A 19,648-nucleotide genomic window follows, 5' to 3' on the forward strand; every position below is an offset into this window, starting at 1 on the left:
TGCCCCGCGTGGTCTGTTGTGAGGCCCCTTCCCCTGAATTCTCTTGTCTGTGCCCAGGTCCTGACCCTCCCTTCTATCCTCCATGGTCCTTTGTGCATGCCCCTGCACCCTCCTTGCCCATCATAGCCATTGTGCTGCCACTAACCCTCCTGCTTGCCATGCATGGTCTTCTGTGCTGCCACGGCCCCTCACACCTTCCCTGTGTGGTCAGCTACCTCCCCCTGACCCCCTCCCACCTTCCCTCCATGGTCTGTGTGTATGCCATCATAGTCTCACTGTTGCTCTCCATGGTGGGTCTTGCTTCTAGTGCCCATCCTGCCTGACCTCCATGGTCATCTTGCTGCTCCTGCCCTGCCCCCTTGCCCCCAGCCCTCTGTTTCTATGTGCAGACCCCTATTCCCTCCCTCCTGGCTTGTCTGTTCCATTGTAATGCCCCTGATCCGTCCCTCCTGCCCTTTATGGTCTGTTATGCTGCAGCGTTATCTCCTGTCAGGCAATGGTAGCTAGCTGACCATAATGGACACTTTCCCCTCTGTTCTCTGTTGTCCATGTGCATGGTTCTGTCCCCTCCCTATTGCTTTCTATGGATTGTTGTGCTGCACTCCTGTCCCACATGCCCTGTGTGGTGTATTGTGCTGCTGCAAACCCTGATGCCTGCCCTGTAGGGTCAGTTTGGTGCACCTCTCCATGTCCCTCCTGTCCTCTGTTATCCGAGTCCATGTCCCTACCCCAATTCCTCCTGCCTTCCATGATCCAATGTACCATACTTGCGAACTGTCACGTTCCACTGCGTCTCCGTTGGTCTTGACCGAAGCACAAAGGGTTCCACCTCCAGACGTCCCCGACTCTGGCTTTGACACAACACAGAGTGCTAGGGCTATCAGGTGAGGGAAAGGAATTAGGAAGGGAACAGCGGGGAAAAGGATACCTGTAATAAAAGATTATACAAAGCATAACAAAACAAACATCGTATCTACTCTCTTTAGGTCTCACTAAATACACCTCAATATATGTGTCTCCGCATGCACTTCACCTCGCATGCATCGAATCCCTCTTACGAGGCGCATACCACAAGAAGGACCTCAATAGCCCTGAAATCCCAATCAGACACGGAACAGTCATACAACTCCTCCCCGTCCCTGGTTCACAGTATATCCAAACTCTGCTGTGACCTTCAGCATTCCCAGGTTTTTATACATGATGTGTTGCCGTGCTAGCCTAGGATAGTCTCATAAGCAGTAGTTCCACTCTGACCCTAAACACGGCTCTGAGTCCTGGCTTACTAGAACGCAGCCCCCCGACCTCCAGAAAGGCTGTAGCCCAAGTCTCGTTAGGGATAGTCCCCCTTCCTTTAGTACAAGGCGAAATGTGGGAAATAGGAATCCTGAACAGACATCGAGGTAATTGTCAGGTACTGGGGCATGCTTGTGCCGCTCCTCCGTTTCTGCACGGACGAGCTCACGGAATCCAGGAAGGATCAGCGGCGCTATAACAGCGTCCTTGCTTTAGTCTCCCTTCTGGCGGGAAAGTGAGACCGCAGGGTCAGGGACACCAAGAGACACCCCGTCGGCCCTCCGGGCGTATCTGTGGACGAGTTCCGGTGTTGGAGTCTAGGCGCTTACCTCAGCGCTACACTCGGCGTTGGAGTCAAAGCGCTTACCTCGGCGCTTCACTCGGGTACATGGAGATGCGGGAACCTCCTACTCAGGGCGGCTGAACGAAGGGTCTCCGAAAACGCGTAGTCCTCCGTCGCTTCCGGATTCCAATTGGCAAAATAACGCTCTTCTGATACTTGAGCCCTAGGCCCCGCCTTTCTGACGCCGGGTGTTGTGGGTGTTGAAGTCCCGGGCACAGTTGAGGCCGGGTAGGCGCCTAAGCTCAGCGCCTGACACGAACATTTTGAACTTGGTAAGAGGGAGATTTTGAAAAAAAACTGGGGTATTGATTTTCCTCTTTGAGTTACATTGAAAAAGGAGATTGTAGACAGGAGACGGATCAAATAAAGCCCATTTGAGCTTAAAAACATTGGACGTTTCCTGGCTGAATCGGGTCTGTTGGCATGTATGGTTGTACTACCACTGCCTCTCCCTTCTGCCCACAATGGTCTATTATATTGCCACAGCCTCTCTTGCCAGTCCTGTATTGTTGGTTTGTTGCCCCTGCCCCCCTTTCCACTGCCCTCCATAGTCTGTTGTGCTGCAACTGCCCTTCCTGCCTGCCCAGTGTGATCAAATTGTTGCCTCTGCACCCTCCTACCTGCCTTCAAATTTCAGAGTCCGTGCCCCTGGCCCCAGCCTCGCAACAGTATCCTAATGAACAACTAGATTGCTAACATTCTATATTTATTACAAAAGTGTGGAACGCATGACGTCCTCTTGATGTAATCAAAACTGTAATACCTAGAGCATTTCCTTTAGAAATTACATATATGAGAGGGCCTTATTTGCATCAAAATTATGGTTAGTGCTCTAAAATACTAAAATGAGCACATATTTTCTGAGTTTTAAAATAGCGAAAAAGCACTTTTAAAATATTTGTTATCTTTCTGTTTTTTAATCCAGTTGACCATATGATTAAATGTTGCACTTAGGGGAGACGATGTGGTGTTACTTCCAGAGCTGCAGACTTTGCAACTGGGGAACCAGGTTGGAGTTTCTGCTTCAGTTTGACATTCTGTGATTCTGGTCAAATCATTTAATCTCCCCATGTCTACAACCAAAATGAATTTGTTCTTGTGTGATGTAGCCAATGCTCATGTAAAGCACTCCAATACCTGACAAGTCTGCACTATATAAAACTGCAAATACACAAAAAAAAAGTGTTTTGCACACTTCTGTCATTGGGTTACACGTGGGCTACATCTGGGTGATATTTGTGCTGCATTTGGGCTCTTTTGTCTCTGGTGGCCATCTTGGGAGACTTATTTGTTATGAAGTTTCCTAATTTCCTCATTTACTGCAGTCTCCTCAGTAGGAAATACTATCAGTTTTTTATTTTGGTTCCATCAAGAAGGCATTCAGATGTGTCGCACATTTGCCATAAATTCTGAATGTTAGCGCTCTAGTTGCTCATTAGATAACTATAGTAAAGCTTCATTTGCTGTTGCCCTTGTGTGCTCTGGTCCTACCTGCTGGCCCTGACTTTCCGCAACTCTCCAGCCTCTGCATAGTCCCCCCTCCCCCCCCCCCCCCCCCCTCCCACCGCTGCGTTTCGGATCTCGTGGCCGCAGCGTGGAGTGAGGGTGAGTGCAGACTGCATTACCCAGACTCCCCGGGGGGCCTTAACCGGACACAGCGTCATCCACCTAGCGCCCGGAGGCGCATTAAAGACAGCGTCACTCCCGGTGGAGCGGGACCGCGCGCGGTCTAAGCCCGGGCAAAGGGTGGGCCGTCTGTGGCCGTCAGGGGCCAGAAGAGGCCGGGCCGGGCTCCCCCCCCCGAAAACCTTGGTACCACCACACTTGGTCCCATTCAGGTACAGATGCTGACTGTTGTGATCATTCGCCTAATGCAGTGGTTGTAGACCGGGGTTGTGCCTACTGGACTCAATTTATGGTAACCTGCTTGCCGTTTGTAGGCATGATAGAGCCTGGGACTTTTTTGCTTTAAAAACGGACTGTTGGTACCCCATATTCCTCTTTGTAACGCATTATTCATTTTTGTGTAAGGGCTTTGTTTTGTTTTCTTCTATAAAGCTCTGTTTAGTAATAGTAATGTCAACTCGTTCTGGGAAAAGTTTGAGGGGGAAAGAGGGGGGTATGGCGGGCACTATGGACCAGTTCATTACTCGTGTGGCCAACGTTATTGATAAAGAAATTACCATGGCTGAACGGCGGCTATCCCAAAGCCCGTTTGTCGATAGACGTTCTTCGATTGGCCAGCTAGCCCAGTTACCCTCCCCGGACCGAATCTCGGTCTCGTCCCCTCATGCCCCCCACTCCTTGGACCACCCTCGAGTTGCGGCCTTGAGAGCCAATATAGAAGGCCTTGAAAGCCTGACGGCCACTGCACTTAATATCCAAAATGATGTGGCCCCTACCTTACCAGTAACCAAGCCAGCCACTTCTTCTTCTTCTTCCTTACATTCGGCCGACTCTACTATCCTCCCAACATCGCCCCCCACGGCGGTTATCGGGGTGCAGGCAGAAATCCATCCTGCCTCTTCGAAGAGGATAAGATTTGTCACACCCCGGAAAATCAGACTGCCTAAAAATTGTAAAAACAAGAGGCGGGTAGGTGTTAGGAAGGTTGTTTACAATAAAGTAGTGGGGAGGGTGATCAGTCCCTGCTAGGAAGAGAATGATGAGGACACTACTGGGGGGCCTGCAGATTCTGTGTCTAACATTCAGACTGCGGGTAGTGCGGTGACTCTCCCCCTAGATTCTCCTCATCAAAAAAATGGAGGATATAATGAAATCCTTACTCCTTCCAGTAATCGATAGTATTAGAGGGTTAACTGAGCGTGTGGACAAATTGGAACAGACAACCTTAGACAACTTTTTCTCATTAAAATCATTTATAAAAGTGCAGCTAAGGTTGAGGGAGGAAGGACTAGGGGGGGGACATGATGGTAAGGCACTGTCTACCGTTCATCATAGTCTAGTTACCACCGTTGACAACTTATCAGTTGGGTTGGAAGTACCTATCTGTGATTTGTACCCTACTGTGTTGGCGGAGGACACTGCCAGTAATCCAGCCCACCCCTCCCATAGGCCTGTGATGAAAATCAAGACCCCTAAGGCTCCCAGCCTCTTCCCAGGCAAAAGGACGACACGTTCCTTAGCCCCGGGTTGTTCAGGCGTCGAAAACTCAACTACTATACTTACCTCGCCAGTAGTACATAGCACACATGAGACCCCAATCGCCAGCTCAGTCCAAACTACAAAGGTTAACATGGTGCTGCCAGGTGAGGCCCCTTCTTGCATGCGGGACCTCAACATAAATCTCCCTCCTGATTGCCAGCCCTATGTTGTTGTGTTGACCGGTGTACCGGCGCTTAGTCCGGGCAAGAGTGAGCCTTATATCGATTTGTTTAATAAGACTTTATTCTGGCTCAAAGAGAATAGACCCTTGCCCGACTCTTGGGAGGGCCGGATAATCCATGTACGTAGAGTTGGATGGATTGGTAGCAGGGAAAAATCCATTAATGGGGACTGTATCATAGTGAACTTTGAAGACCCAAGGATCGTCAGCTATATATGTAGGGAGCCTAGGAAGGCACATAGTTCAGTTGGCAGTATGGGCTCAATCGATACTCATGACCTTAGTTATTTTAATCCTCCAATCCCGCATGCGAGACAAGCTGGACTCCATATGCGGGAGGGCTGGGACAGCTGCCATTCTCGTGGTTGCACCTCTAAATTCAGCTTATTTAATACTATCCTCAGCCAGCCCCAGGGCCGTCTTTGGCATGGTTGACAGGAAATCTGCCCTAGACAGGAGTGCCATATTGAAGCATCAGGGGAATCTGATATCGACAATTCCCCCCCTGGAGAGCAATTGGGGAACCCTCCCACCCCTACACTCGCCCCCTTATCTTCTCTTTGGGGACACCCACAGGCTGTGCCAGAGTCCAGTAGGGATCCACCCACTAAGGGCCTTCTGACCACTTATGATGTGGCACCACTTGTTGGCGATTTAAACCTTATTACTAACCCTACTCCCATTATAAGAACACCAGCTCTAGGGCAGGGAGGGGACCCTAATACGTCTCTGAAGGTAGCTAGCTGGAATATTGCCGGTCTAACCCGAAACATAGGTATTCCAGACTGGAATGCATTCATTGAAACCTTTGGGATTTGCTTGTTCCAGGAAACTTGGTGCCTGGAACCTCAGCATAATCTGGGCTTTACCACTTATTTTGTTCCAGCTGTTCGACCGAAGGAAGGTAAGGGGCGCCCTTCCGGAGGTCTTTTAATTTGGGTAAGCATTTCCCTGCGGTATTCTATCAAAAGTTTCGCCACCACTTCCCCGGACTTACAGAGACTTTTAGTTCGTGGCCCGTGTGGAGGGCGGGCACTCGAAATATTTAATATCTATGTCAGAGGTACTAGGGGTGGTGTATCTACCCTCTCCCCGACGGGCATTGATGAGGAACTCAAGAACTGTGGTCCAGATTCCCTTGTTTTATTAGTGGGGGATTTTAATTGCACATTCGAACCTCTTGCAGTGGATGATGTGCTGGGCCTCAGCGACGACGACGCAAGGAGAGGCATCCCGCCGCTGTCAATTGCTCCTATCAAAAGATGGTCCCAAAATGCAATTGACCTCAATGCCCTCTGTCTGGAGTATGGTCTTAGAGCTACCAATGGCAGAACCAAGTCAGACCAAATGGGGGCACACACATTCAACAGAATAGGCCATTCCTCCAGGATAGACTACATTATGTTGAATTTTCGTTTGTGGTCTTTCTTGGTGGATATGGAGGTCCGTCCATCCATCGACAGTGACCATAACCCTCTATCCTTATCTCTGTCCCCCTTGTGGAAGGGAAGCTCCCCTCTCTCAACTCCGCACCTGTGGAAATCATCACACGAAGTGTGTCCGTCTAACTGTGGCAGGCGCCTGAAATGGAAGAATTTTATTGGCAATGAGACCAAGATGCGGGAGGCACAATCTATAATGGCTAATATTTTACCTCGCCTAGACTCCCCCTCTATCAGTGCGCCAGAGGTATCCGCAGTTTTTGTACAAATCACAAAGGCTATAGGGGAGTTATTCATAGCCAAAAAGGTGGGAAAGGGGGCTAATATGAGAGATGGCAGGAAGGGTCCAACAGGGTGGTTCTCAGGTGCATGTCGTGTGGCCAAATGGGAACTACTAAAGGCAGTAAAAGCTAAGAATAGAGCCCTGGTATGTGCTGCCAGGGGCAATTACAGGAGGGCCTTAATAAAAGCAAAGGCAGATTGGGAAGACCAGTTCTGGTGTGATCTCAAAGCCGCAAGCTTAAGGAAGGATGCAAAGGGTTTTTGGGACTTATTGAGATCCAGGGAGAAACCCGTCGACACAATGATTACATGTAATGTCCCCGAGAGTGCGTGGGTTGACCATTTCTCCCAACTTTATTCAATGGCTCAGGAAGTGGGGCATAGCTTGAGTGTACGACACCCTTATGTATCTCCCCAGTCTAAGGACGAGCTTCTGTTTACATCTAAGGAAGTGGTAGGGGCGATAAATAGTTTGGTGCCCAATAAAGCAGCAGGTCTGGATGGCATTCCCAGAGACTTGTTACGCACCAATCCGGAAGATTGGGGAAAACTTATTTCTACCCTACTAAATTCCAGTTTTGAAGGAGCTATTTTCCCGACTTCATGGAAGGGTGCTGAGGTCGTCCCGATTTTTAAGAAAGGCTGTCGGAATGACCCAGCTAATTACCGCCCAATAAGTCTCCTAGACACTTCACAAAAGGTGGCTGGAAAGGTAATCTTGACCAGGATACTGCAGTGGGTGGAGGAAAAGGGCATCCTTTCAGACATTCAGGCTGGCTTTAGATCAGGCACGGGGACCATAGAGCAATCCTTTCGACTTATGATGCTTTATTGGAAGGTTGTTGTATTGGCCAAGGGCAGTCTGTATCTTGCTTTTATAGATTTGCGGACTGCCTTTGACCTAGTTCCCCGCAGCCAACTCTGGAGAGTGCTTGACGAACAGGGTATTCCACCCTATTTGTTAAATCTGTTAATAAATCTCCACGAGGACAATTTTGACCAGATCAGGTGGGGCAATCCGGGGCAAAAAACAGCTTGCATCCCTGTAAATAGAGGGGTACGCCAGGGATGTGTTCTTGCTCCCACCTTGTTCTCCTTGTATGTCAATGGAGTGGTGGAGCACCTGCTTCAACACCCTGCAGACGCACCATCCCTGGCCGGAAGAAGAATACCTACCCTCCTATTTGCAGATGATACCCTCCTGATATCTAAAACCCCGGCTGGTTTGCAGAGTTTAATAGCAAACTTTAAGTCTTTCTGCGATACGAGAGGGCTAGTCATCAATACTGCGAAGACCAAGTATTTGGTCCTCAACCCCCCGAAAAAGTTGGCCAATCCACCGACTCTAGATCTTGTCACCCTTGAGAGAGTCTCAGAGTTTGACTACCTCGGTATTCGACTCTGCGACTCCATGAGCTGGAATTGCCACCTCCAAAAGATGTTGTTGACCCACAAGAGGGTGGTGGGGGGCCCTGCTCAAGGAACATCGTGCTTCAGCCTTGAAACCCATCGCTGCTGTTCTAGATATTTATAGGGCAAGGGCTGTTGGTGCTGCTCTATATGGGGCAGAACTTTGGGGGATTCACAAGGTGGACCTTCTTTCCCGCTCGGAAAACAAATTCCTTAAAGATTTAATGGGGCTCCCCTATAGCACCCCAACCCTCCCTTTGCTTCTAGATATGGGTATTCGCTCACTTAGCGATCAGGCAAGGCTTCGCCCTCTTCTCTTATGGGCGAGAATATGGAGAACCCCAGAATTATCCAGCTATGCGGATGGCTTAACTGATGTGTTGGGATCTCCAGCCTGGGTCAAGATTCCTTGGCTGAGGGAGGTCAAGCGTCTTCTCTTCAGCCTTGGACTCGGCGAAGACTGGAATACCAGATCTGCACCTCCTAAGCCAGTGCTGAAAAAGATCTATTGGAGCTGGGTAGCTGGCACCAGAAGTAGCAATGCCAATCTGTGTAGGTCCTCCATGGATTTTCTCCTGATAAAGGAAGTGCATTTCTGTGAACCTTACTTGGACATTATTTCAAACCGTAAGGACAGGGCTTTATATTTCCAATTCAGAGTAGGCTTACTCCCCGTTGGTGAATTGACATGCAGGTGGAAGGTTCCAATCCAGACAACTCCTTTTTGCCCCTTTTGCGAAAAAAGGTCTGAGTCTGTCCCCCATTTTCTGTTTGAATGCCCGGCCTATGCAGCCCCCCGGTGTAGATGGCTCAAGCCTCTTTGCAGAGAACTTGGAACTAGACTCCACGTAGAGGCCATGCGAACACTAAAAAATGATCCACGGCCCCTTTTTGCCTGTGGGTTAGCGAAGTTCCTAGGTTGGTTCTTGGCGTATCAGATCAGCTAGGCTTTCGTATCTTGTTTAATATGTTTTTTAATTCAGGTTTTTATTTAATTTATTGGCACCAGTTGCTGTTTTGAAATGTTTGTTCACTTCTTTATGCACTGGTTCCTTTTTACCATTTTATCATGTATTATTGTAATCCTGCTTTTTAAGATATAATTATATCGAAATAAAGCCTTCTTGACTGACTGACTGACTGACTGACTGACTGACTGACTGAGTAAAGCTACTGCTCACCAGGGAAGTCTGCTGCTGGTTTTCAAAGTGCATGTTTCAGTCTGCATGTCAGAATTTTTTAATGAAATAGAGGAGGATTTGAGAAGTCAAAATGTGCCCTAATTTTTCTTTCTGCAGCACTAATCATAATTTCTATGGCAAAATGAACCCCCTCATTTTGTTCTTTTGCAAATTAAATGTTTTAAGTGTTACCACTTTATTCCAATCAAGATGGCTTCATGTGTACCATACTTTTGTCATAAGTAAGACTGTTAGCACCCTAGTTGTTCTTTAGAACACCCTGGGAAGCTGCAGTAGAACACAAAGGAATCAACTGACAGTCTCTGCCCTTGTTGGATGTGCATGTTTTACTGAGAATGTCAGACTTAATTCTCACATGACTGAGAAAGATAATGTGAATTTACAGAAAATATGCTCTCAGTTTAGCTTATAGATCACCTTCCAAACCTCTGTCGGAAAAGCATGAGAAAATAGTTTTCTCTCAAACGTGATTCATGATATCCCAGCAGAAGGCTTTTTCACATGGTGAAATCACCTTAGAACACACCACAATTCCTAAAATGAGTATGGTGCCATCAACAAATCATTTATAATGTAACTAAAGTCTTAAAACCTTCTATTAACTGCAATGCTTTTTAATGAGGTGCTATCATGTATATTGGTCCCAAGATAGCTGCCAACACTTCTTGGATGAAGTGCTGACAGCCAATCAGATCTCACGATGAGATGTGTGGTTAGGCTCCGCCCAGATATGATTTTACTTTTGATTCTCTCAGGAACTACTGAACGGATTTACACCATTTAACCAAAAGGCACGACTCTGAACCAAGGGCTACCTTTTTGCCAAATTTGGTGTAGTTCCGTTTAGCAGTTCGGGCTGTAGCTGCGATTAAAGGTTCCTATGGAAAATTGCATGGGGAAAACACGTCAACCGGCGCCAAAGTTATTCCAAATAGAATGTTGCGGATTATCTATGGATAATAAGTCCTAACTATACCTACCTACTGGCGACCGCCAAATATCTATAATCCATTATATACACACTCACACGTGTGTGTGTGTATATATATGTATATATATATATATATATATATATATATATATATATATATATATATATATAGGTTTCATATATACATTGGCTGTTTACTGAATGTGTGTGAATATGTCGGTAGTGTGTCTATTGTGTAATGTTAGATGTTCAAGTATGCTGGAGCATCTGATGTTTGACGGATTGATGCAGTACGTTCAATACATTACATGCAGTTCATGTATTTTATTGAGCTTAAGTGTGATAAATCATTCACCTCTAGCCAAGTACTACATAAGATGTCCTCATGCGATAAAGGCAGATGGATTGAATTTTAGGTTTTAACGTTTTTGATGTGCATCTGTGCTGAAAGGTGATGTGGTGTACATATGGCTTTCATCTTGTGTGGACCCTAGAGGGCTTTGGGCCACTAGCCCATGGTCTGAGATGAAGATGATGGTATCCCTAAGCCCTGGAAATTCAGTTGGGAAATTCCACTTTTAATTGGTGATGAGGGTGAAACTAACTTGGACTGCCGCAAGCCTGGGCAGCAACCTCTCAATATTTGCTTTATGGAAGTGGAACACTAGCTAATATGAGGGCTCTTTATGTTTTTTCTTTTCTTTTCCCAAAAGAAGGCTTTAAGGGATTGTATACTACTGGCAATCCTGCTTAGAAAAAATTAGTTTAATAGGAAAGCATAAAAAACAAGTAAGGCAACAAAGTTAGAAGGAGACATGATAACAAACTGGCTACGAGGTGGAATGGGGAATATATAAGGGCCTACACAAAGAAATTGGAAAAATGTAGAAGGAGGAAGAAAATAGACTAATTTAAAAAAAGTGTGAAAGGGTAGTGGAGATTGCACCGTCTAAAAAAAGAGGAAAAAAAACTGTTGTGTAGGGAGAAATTAATGTGACCGATTAAGAACGAATGGCATGGTGCGGAGCGGAGTAACCTTGTGAGCAAACAGCAATTTTAAAACAAACCTTGGCAAAGTCAGTAGATCTGATCTTGGCAAGTCTTCATTTTTTTATTTCTTTTTTGCAAATATATTCAATAGATATTAAAAGTGTACAAGTAATACAAAGTAAAAAAGCCACTGGCTAAAGATTCGATGCATATGTTAAATCACCCAAAGCAAATACAATTTGAAAACATTAAATGAAAGCAGAGATTAGCCTACCAGCCTTTGCACCTGTGTGGACTGCTTTCTTGACAGATATGCACATGTGCAAGAGAAAAAGAATGAATAATGGAAATTGAAAAATATTTGCAAACTAAAGTATTCTTCCACCAGCCCGGGCACTTGTGATCCTGCAAAATGCTGTCACTCACAGTGAAGAGAGCCAGTTGCTGAATTGGGCTGAACCATTACCCAATTATGTAGGCTGTAGGAAGGATAAGCAGAATGGGACAATTGAATAGACCAGTGGTTGAAGAGAGTTGGCTGAAAGGTGTGTGTGTATATATATTTTAATATGATGGAAAAAATGAGACATTGCTGCTAAATCTACCTCTAGTCCAGACCTAAAAATGTTAAATATAACTCAGTTACAAAACCTGGTAAGGAAACTGATCATGAAGTGAGGAATTATCCATGTAAACCTTGTGTAGAAGCCAGCATAGAAACCCAGTTTGAAGATTAATCTGATTTTCAAGATTAACGGCATTAACACCTATTCTGTTTATTGGCATTTACCATCTTTAAACTTTATGTTCAGCTTTTTTGTGAAATAATTTCTCTGAATTGATGGTTTAACAAAGTGTTATTTTATGAAATCGCATACAGTCATAAATTCCTTCTTGTTAATTCTGGGTATCTGAAAAAGACAATTAGTTACAGATTCCTTATCTTAGAGTTACCCCCAGGCGTCAGACTGGACCCGGAATGTTTTTTCGTCCGCTGTACCCCTGCACTTCAGAAGGTGGCGCCGGTTGGCTCCGTGTTAGTCATTGGCGCCGTGGTTGCCGGGATGATGTTGCGGTAGCTACTTAGATGCCGCCCTCGCACGCTGATGTCAGTTCTTTTTATTTCCGCGCCAGCCAGCACAGATTCGGAGAGAGCAGTACCTCCAGTCACTTTTTGACTGACCTTTTGTCGACACTGTTTTCGAGTCTTCGACTCCTGGTGCAAGTCAGGGATGCCCGGTTTCAAGGCTTGCGGCTCCTGCAGCCGGCTGATGTCGGTGAAGGATCCAGACCGCTTGTGCCTGTTTTGCCTGGAGTGCGACCACAACCCCAAGTTGTGCTCCGACTGCTGAACGATGCATCTGAAGACTGTGGGAGCGGTCCCGAAAGCTTCTCGAGGCCCAACAGCCGGCTCCGTGCCGTTCGAGGTCCCGGTCGCGGAGCCATCACCACCAGTCTTCTTCAAAGTCTTGGCACTCCTCAGGTAAGTCGAAGTACAAGAAGAAGTCGAAGAAGCATCGTCGCACTTTGATTTCTCCCTGTCAGTGGGCCGACGCGACGACGCATACAGGTGGTGCCTCTCCTTTGGCTCAGTGTGTGGAGCCCGAAGCATCGACTTAGAGTTTCCCTCCCTTCCCGGGACCCAGAGCGACCCCTGCCCAGCTTTGCACTTTTTACGAAGCAATGCATGCCATTTTTGGGCAGCCCGACTCCGCCGGCGTGCCTTCAGGACCCGCAGACTCGACTAGGGTCCCTGGGCCTTCGGCGGCTCCGGTCCTGGCACCGCAGGGCCCCCTTGGATACAGGTCTGGATCCAAATCGATGCGGGTCAACCTGATTACACCTCCCCCGGCGCCGATTCCACCGGCACCACGTCTGCAGCCGACGCCGGTTGTACCCCCAGCCGGCGTCTACCACGGCCTCCACCCCGACGTAGACCCAGAGCCAGACCGGCGTCAAACGACGCCGGATCCGGCGCCGACGGGTACTTTCGTGCCCTTGTTCTACTCTGGTTCTTTTAGGCCAGATTGGCAGCCAGAGGAGGGTGCGGAGGACTGGGAGGGGTCTGGAGACCCTTTGACTGACCAGTTGGGTTACGAACCGGACTGGAGAGAGGAACTGGGGGAAGCCTGTGGTCTGGATACTTCACCAGACCGTGGCATGTTGTCTGCTCCTACCGTGGATACGGAGGAGGGATCGTCTTATGCAGTGGTATTGTGTAGGGCGGCTGAGGCTCTCAACCTCGAGCTCCCTACAGTGGCGGTCAGGACTAACTTCCTGACAGAAGTGCTTCAACCGGCAGCAAGGTCTTCGGAGCCTCGGCTGCCGTTTAATGAAGCCCTAACAGACATCCTTTTGGGCACCTGGTCCAGGCCCAACACAGGGGCTCCTGTGGATAGGATGATTGCCCGACACCACCGCCCGGCTCCGGGCGATCCCACTTTCCTCTCCCAACACCCCACACTTGAGAGCTTGGTAGTCCAAGCCTCTACATCCAAAGGCGCATTCCCTAATGCACCATCTGATAGGGAATCCAAAAAGCTGGACCATCTTGGGAAGATGTTTTCTTCCTCCAGCTTGGGACTGCGGTTGGTAAACACTGCATGTCTATTGGGCCGTTACACCCACTCTGTATGAGTTACAGTGGCGCAAGTGCTGCCCCAGTGCCCGTTGCCGATTTCCACATCGGTAGCCATTCGACGCTATGCCTGGCTGAGGTCGACTGGTTTTTCTGGGGATGTCCAATCCACTCTTATGGACATGCCCTTTGATGGCTGTCTCCTGTTTGGCGACAAGGCAGACAACGCGCTAGAGCGCTTTAAGGACTCTCGGGCTATGGCCAAGTCCTTTGGCCTCTCCACCTGCCCTGGGCAGACTGCTTTTTGCCCCTTTCGTGGCTACGGAAGGGTCGCCCCGCCACGTTCTGCCCAGAGCCACAAGCCCGCGCAAGCTGTCCAGCCACTGCGCGGCCGGGGACGTGGAAACCAACGCCATGGTTCTGGGGGCCTGCGGTTGGGTAGTCCACCTCAGCCCCCTCTGCAACAGCAACCCTCCTTGTCTGACCTTTCAGGGCCCCCAATCACCAGTGGGCGGCAGGAGTCGCCATCACCTCCTCCACTGGTGCACCATCACGTCGGACAGGTGGGTTTTGCAAATAGTCCAAAGGGGCTACTCCCTCCCCTTCGAGACTAACCCTTCATCCATGGCACCTCAGCACCATCGCATGTTGGAGGATCATCTGGCCCATCTCCAACAGGAAGTTATGGCTCTCTTGGCCAAGGGACCCATCGAACGAGTTCCTGCCCCAGAAGTAGGTCGTGGTTGCTACTCCCACTATTTCCTGGTATCCAAGAAGGACAAAGGCCTGCGTCCTATCTTGGATCTCAGGAACGTCAACCGCCTCCTCCGGAAGGAGAAGTTCAAAATGTCCTGTATGCCCTCTACCATGGTGACTGGATGGTAGCATTGGACTTGCAGTACGCCTATTTTCACATCCCTGTCCTGCCGGCCACCGGTGTTACCTGCAGTTCACGGTAGGCCACGAGCACTTTCAGTTTACCGTGCTCCCCTTTGGCCTTACAAGCGCCCCTAGGGTGTTCACGAAAGTGATGGCGTTGGTCGCAGCTCACCTGCGCAGGTCAGGGGTTCCAGTCTTTCCCTATCTCGATGACTTGCTGTTGAAGGCGGGCTCGCCCCAGGCTGTGGTCTCCCACCTCCAGACTACGGCGGACCTCCTGCATTCGATGGGGTTCTCTATCAACATGCCAAAGTCACACCTGACTCCCTCTCAGAAGCTTCTCTTCATTGGAGCGGTTCTGGACACAACGCAGTTTCAGGCTTATCCTCCCGAACAGCGAGTCCGGTATATTCGGGCTATGATTCCGATCTTTCAGCCTCTATTCCGGGTTCCGGTCAGAATGACCCTGAGGCTGTTGAGCCTCATGGCCTCCTGCATCCTGCTGGTAGATCATGCCAGGTGGCATATGCGGGCTCTGTTGTGGGACCTGTAGTTCCAGTGGGCACAGCGTCAGGGTAATCTGTCCGATTGTGTCCAGATCTCAGAGGGCACTGTACGTCAATTGCAGTGGTGGCTAACGAACTAGGATCGGGTCAATGGCAGATCCCTCTCCCTTCCCTAACATAAGTTCACAGTAGTGACAGATGAATCACTGCTGGGATGGGGCGGCCACATGGGAGAGGCGGAGATCAGTGGCCTCTGGTCTCCAACAGAGTCCGGGCTCCACATCAACCTTCTGGATCTTCGGGCGATCCATCTTGCACTACAAGCATTCTTTCCCTCTGTCCGGGGAAGAGTAGTGCAGGTGTTCACAGACAACACAACCGCTATGTGGTACTGCAACATACAGGGCGGGGTGGGGTCGTGGACCCTATGTCAAGAAGCTGTCCGTCTTTGAACATGGCTGGAACATCAGGGCATATGTCTTGTGGTTCAACCCCTGGCAGGTTCCCTGAACACCAGGGCGGGCGAACTCAGCCGCAGGTGCATGATGGATCACGAATTACGTCTTCACTCGGAGGTGGCGCAAGGTCTCTTCCAGTAGTGGGGAGAGCCTTGGTTAGATCTATTCGCCACCAAAGAGAACGCGCAATGTCAGCAGTTCTGCGCGTTGGAATTTCCAAGGCGGCACTCGCTATGTGACACTTTTCATCTTGAGTGGAGTTGCGGTCTTCTATACGCCTTTCCACCTATACCACTTCTGCCCAGAGTGCTGGAGAAGATAAAGAATGACCGGGCCCAAGTCATCTTGGTGGCTCGGGACTGGGCACAAAGAGTCTGGTATCCCGAGCTGTTACACATGGCCATCGATCCTCTGATCTTACTGCCTCTTCAGGAGGCTCTTCTGCCGCAGCTGCAGGGGACGGTCCTCCACCTGAACCTGTCCAGCCTCCACCTCCTTGCATGGAGATTGACCGGCAACAGTAAATAGCCTTTTACCTTCATCCCGAAGTCTGTGATGTTATCCTGGCAGCCAGGCGTCCCTCTACTAAGATGGTATACTCCTGCAGATGGAACAAATATGTGGCATGGTGCACAGCAAAGGCTGTGGATCCCTTTCTGCTCCTCTTTCTGAGGTTCACTTGTTCCTCCGGTCTTTGGCCCAGCAGGGCTCTGCTCTGAGCACTGTTAAGGGCTATCTCTCTGCCATTTCAGCCTTCTCTTTTCAAGTCCCCTGTCGTAAATCGCTTCCTTAAGGGCATTACTCATGTTTTTCCTCCTGTTCCGTTCGTAATGCCTCAGTGGGTCTTGAACTTGGTAGTTATGTATCTTATGTGAGCTCCCTTTGAGCCGCTACATAACTGTCCTCTCAGGCTTCTGACTTCAAAAACTGCCTTTCTGGTAGCCATCACCTCTGCGTTTGAGGGTGAGTGAGCTCCAAGCTCTTTCTTCAGAACCGCCTTTTCTGGCTGTTCATTCGGACAAGGTTGTCCTTCGAACTTGTCCTTCCTTCCTTCCTTCCTAAAGTGGTGATTTCCTTCCACATTGGACAGACTATCACTTTGCCCACCTTCTTTCCGCCTCCGCATCCTTCCAAAGAGGAAGAGTCTCCACCGTCTGGATCCAAAACGTGCTCTTTCAGTTTATTTGGATCGCACAAAGCACTTACGGGTGGATGACCAGTTCTTTGTTGGCTACGTGGACGCCAAAAAAGGTCAGGCTGTGCACAAACTGACCATTTGTAGATGGGTTGATTTGCGTATCTAAGCTTGCTATTCCTTGGCAAAGAAGGAGCCTCCAGTGGGGTTATGTGCCCATTCCACCAGGGCGACGGCAGCTACCACTGCTTTTGAACGTGGAGTCCCCCTTAATGACATCTGTCAGGCAGCTACTTGGGCATCGCTGCACACGTTCACAAAACACTACTGCCTGGACAGCCAAGTCCCGAGACGGCTTCTTTGGCCGTTCTGTTCTCCAGGACTTGGTTCGCAGACCCTCCTCCGGGGTTGGTATTGCTGGGGTATCTATTCTTAGGTAAGGAATCTATAAATAATTGTCTTTCTGATGAACAAGTTACTTACTTTCGGTAACGATATATCTGTATCAGACATAGATTAGTTATAGATTCCTTACCGCCCAATCCATTCTCCCCATTCTGCGAACTGTTAAGGACTTCCTTTTATGGCCCTAGTTATGTGCACCAGTGGTCAGTGTCTTGCATGGCTCTGCGCTTCTGGCGTGGAAAGTCGTGTACAGAACTGATGCCAGCGTCTAACTAGCTACAGTGACGTCAACCCGGCGACCACGACGCCAACGACAAATGTGGAGCCGACCGACGCCACCTTCCGACGCGCAGGGGTACTTCTAACAAAATAACTTTCCGGAACCAGTCTGACGTCTGGGGGTAATTCTAAGGTAAGGAATCTATAACTAATCTATGTCTCTTACCTATATATCGTTACCGAAGTTAAGTAACTTGTTCATTTTTTATTTTTCTGGAACCAGCTATGAGACTGCATTGTGTTAGTGCCTTGTGTATCTATATATAGTCCATGACGTTCTTGGTACAATATGCTTTTGCAGGTTATTGCATTTAATTTTGAGGAAACGTTGAGGTACATCTTTGAGGGCTGTTCTAGTTTTGCAAAAGCTTTAGTTTCTGTTATTTTTTTGACAGTGTTAAGTTACAATGTAATTACACATAGCTGTGTCTATGATGTGATCTTAAAAACCATCTGTATATGTGTAAGAATTGTGACATGCTCTCCTTTTCTGAAATAGGGTTGTACACTCAAAAACTAACTTACAAAAATGGATTCTTAATGATAAATTTCACGGGTGGAGATACATGCCACAAGATATATCAACGGTCAACGGCTATTCTTTTCTCTTGTGGTCGCAACACAACATCGGTAAGCCAGTGAGATATTGGAGTGCACTCTTGAAATGTGTACATTAACAAAGCTTTTGTTTACTTGCAATTTAGTATTTGTTTGTAGTTGGTCCGTTTCTACAAATGCTTGCAGTGGCCTTTAATGTGTTACTGATGTCATTCCTCCTATGTGTGTCCTCAGTACAGGTGTTCAATTTCAATGATATTTTATGTGAACATGAACAAATATTTTGTGCTTGTCTAATACTCACCCAGAGCCTGTTCTTTTGAGGTCATTGTCATGGGAAAACTGTGTTCGAGGCATGTGTGCTGAAGATAAACATGCTTTGCATACTTCTGCCATCTAGTGTTGGGTCCGGATGTTTGCAAGTTGTATTTCTTGGTAACACGGTTTTCTTTCGATACCCAACATCACTACTTTCAGGATAATTCTATATTGTTCCAGATCTACGTCTGATCGTCTAAATATCTGTATAGTACTTTGGAATATGCTGTCAGAGTATCTTTTTATACCAACTGCAAGATCAACCATGGTCCAATCAGTTCACAAATGTTCTGTGTTATCAGCCCACTTGCCAAGCCTCTATTAAGCCATTTTTGAATTTAATTTTCTTTTGCATATTAAGCGTCACTCTGTTGCCTGCATATTACAAACCTACACCGAAATTTCATAACCTGTATGCTTTAGTTATTGTTCTACAACTTATGGTACTGGAGGTGTTTTCTGTTCCTTTAAGACAAAATGGGCCTAATGTGGACTTTCTTGATGTGCAGGCTTCCCATCTAGGATAAAATTACAAGGGATGTGAGATCTTCCGATCACTACTTTTTCAGCAGTTATGAAGAGGCACCTCTGAATATCCTAATCTGTTAGGGCTTCAACTGCCCCAAAGATAGAGGCAGTGATTCTTTTCCCCTCAAAAATGGCAAAACAAGGAAGGATAAAACAAATAAAGCCAAAAGTACTAGACTCTTAATTTTTTACAGTTTAACCCTCCTTGTACTGAGTACCCTCCTCCCATATACTTTTTTGATTATCTTTGTGCTTGTGAATGAATCTTCTACTGTTGGTAAAAATGGGATGTTATAGACCTCTTAAAGAAGCACAAAGGGTGCTGAGTTCTGAGTTCTTTTGAGCAGGCTGCGTCTTTTTGTTCTTGAGAGAAATACTGATTTCTGGATATTCCTCTGGATTTTACTCTGGAAGCCACACTGAATCTGGAAAAGTTAAAATAGCTCTCTTGCGCCCGCTGCAACCCCATCTACTTTCTGTGATATCGCCTCAAAATTCTGTTCCATATTTTTTCGCACATTTTGACACAAATCGAGGGTTGCTCTCTGTTACTGAATTGCCATATGTTTTTCTGTCTGGCAATGCTTAGGCATCATGTCACTGAAGAAGACATCAGGTTGCCATAATTTCAGATGTAGCTGTTCCTGAGACTATTTCTTCCAACACCCACATTGACTCTGCATACACCTCTGAGCCTTTTTCCAACATTTGTCTGTTTCCATCGGCACACATAAGACGGAACATAGACGTTGGTGCCTTTGCAGG

The 19,648-nt window shown here is 47.8% G+C and overlaps 1 protein-coding gene across 1 annotated transcript in view; it reads left to right on the forward strand.

The window, feature by feature from the left end:
- IGF2R (insulin like growth factor 2 receptor) overlaps nucleotides 1–19,648 on the forward strand; it is a 1,674,612-nt gene that overhangs the window by 947,607 nt on the left and 707,357 nt on the right. Inside the window, exon 28 of the mRNA XM_085611652.1 lies at nucleotides 17,979–18,109. Coding sequence (XP_085467778.1) covers nucleotides 17,979–18,109 — 131 coding nt within the window. The remainder of the gene's footprint in view (nucleotides 1–17,978; nucleotides 18,110–19,648) is intronic.

Source organism: Triturus cristatus, chromosome 6, assembly GCF_964204655.1.
Source record: "Triturus cristatus chromosome 6, aTriCri1.1, whole genome shotgun sequence".
NCBI classification, from domain to species: Eukaryota; Metazoa; Chordata; class Amphibia; order Caudata; family Salamandridae; genus Triturus; species Triturus cristatus.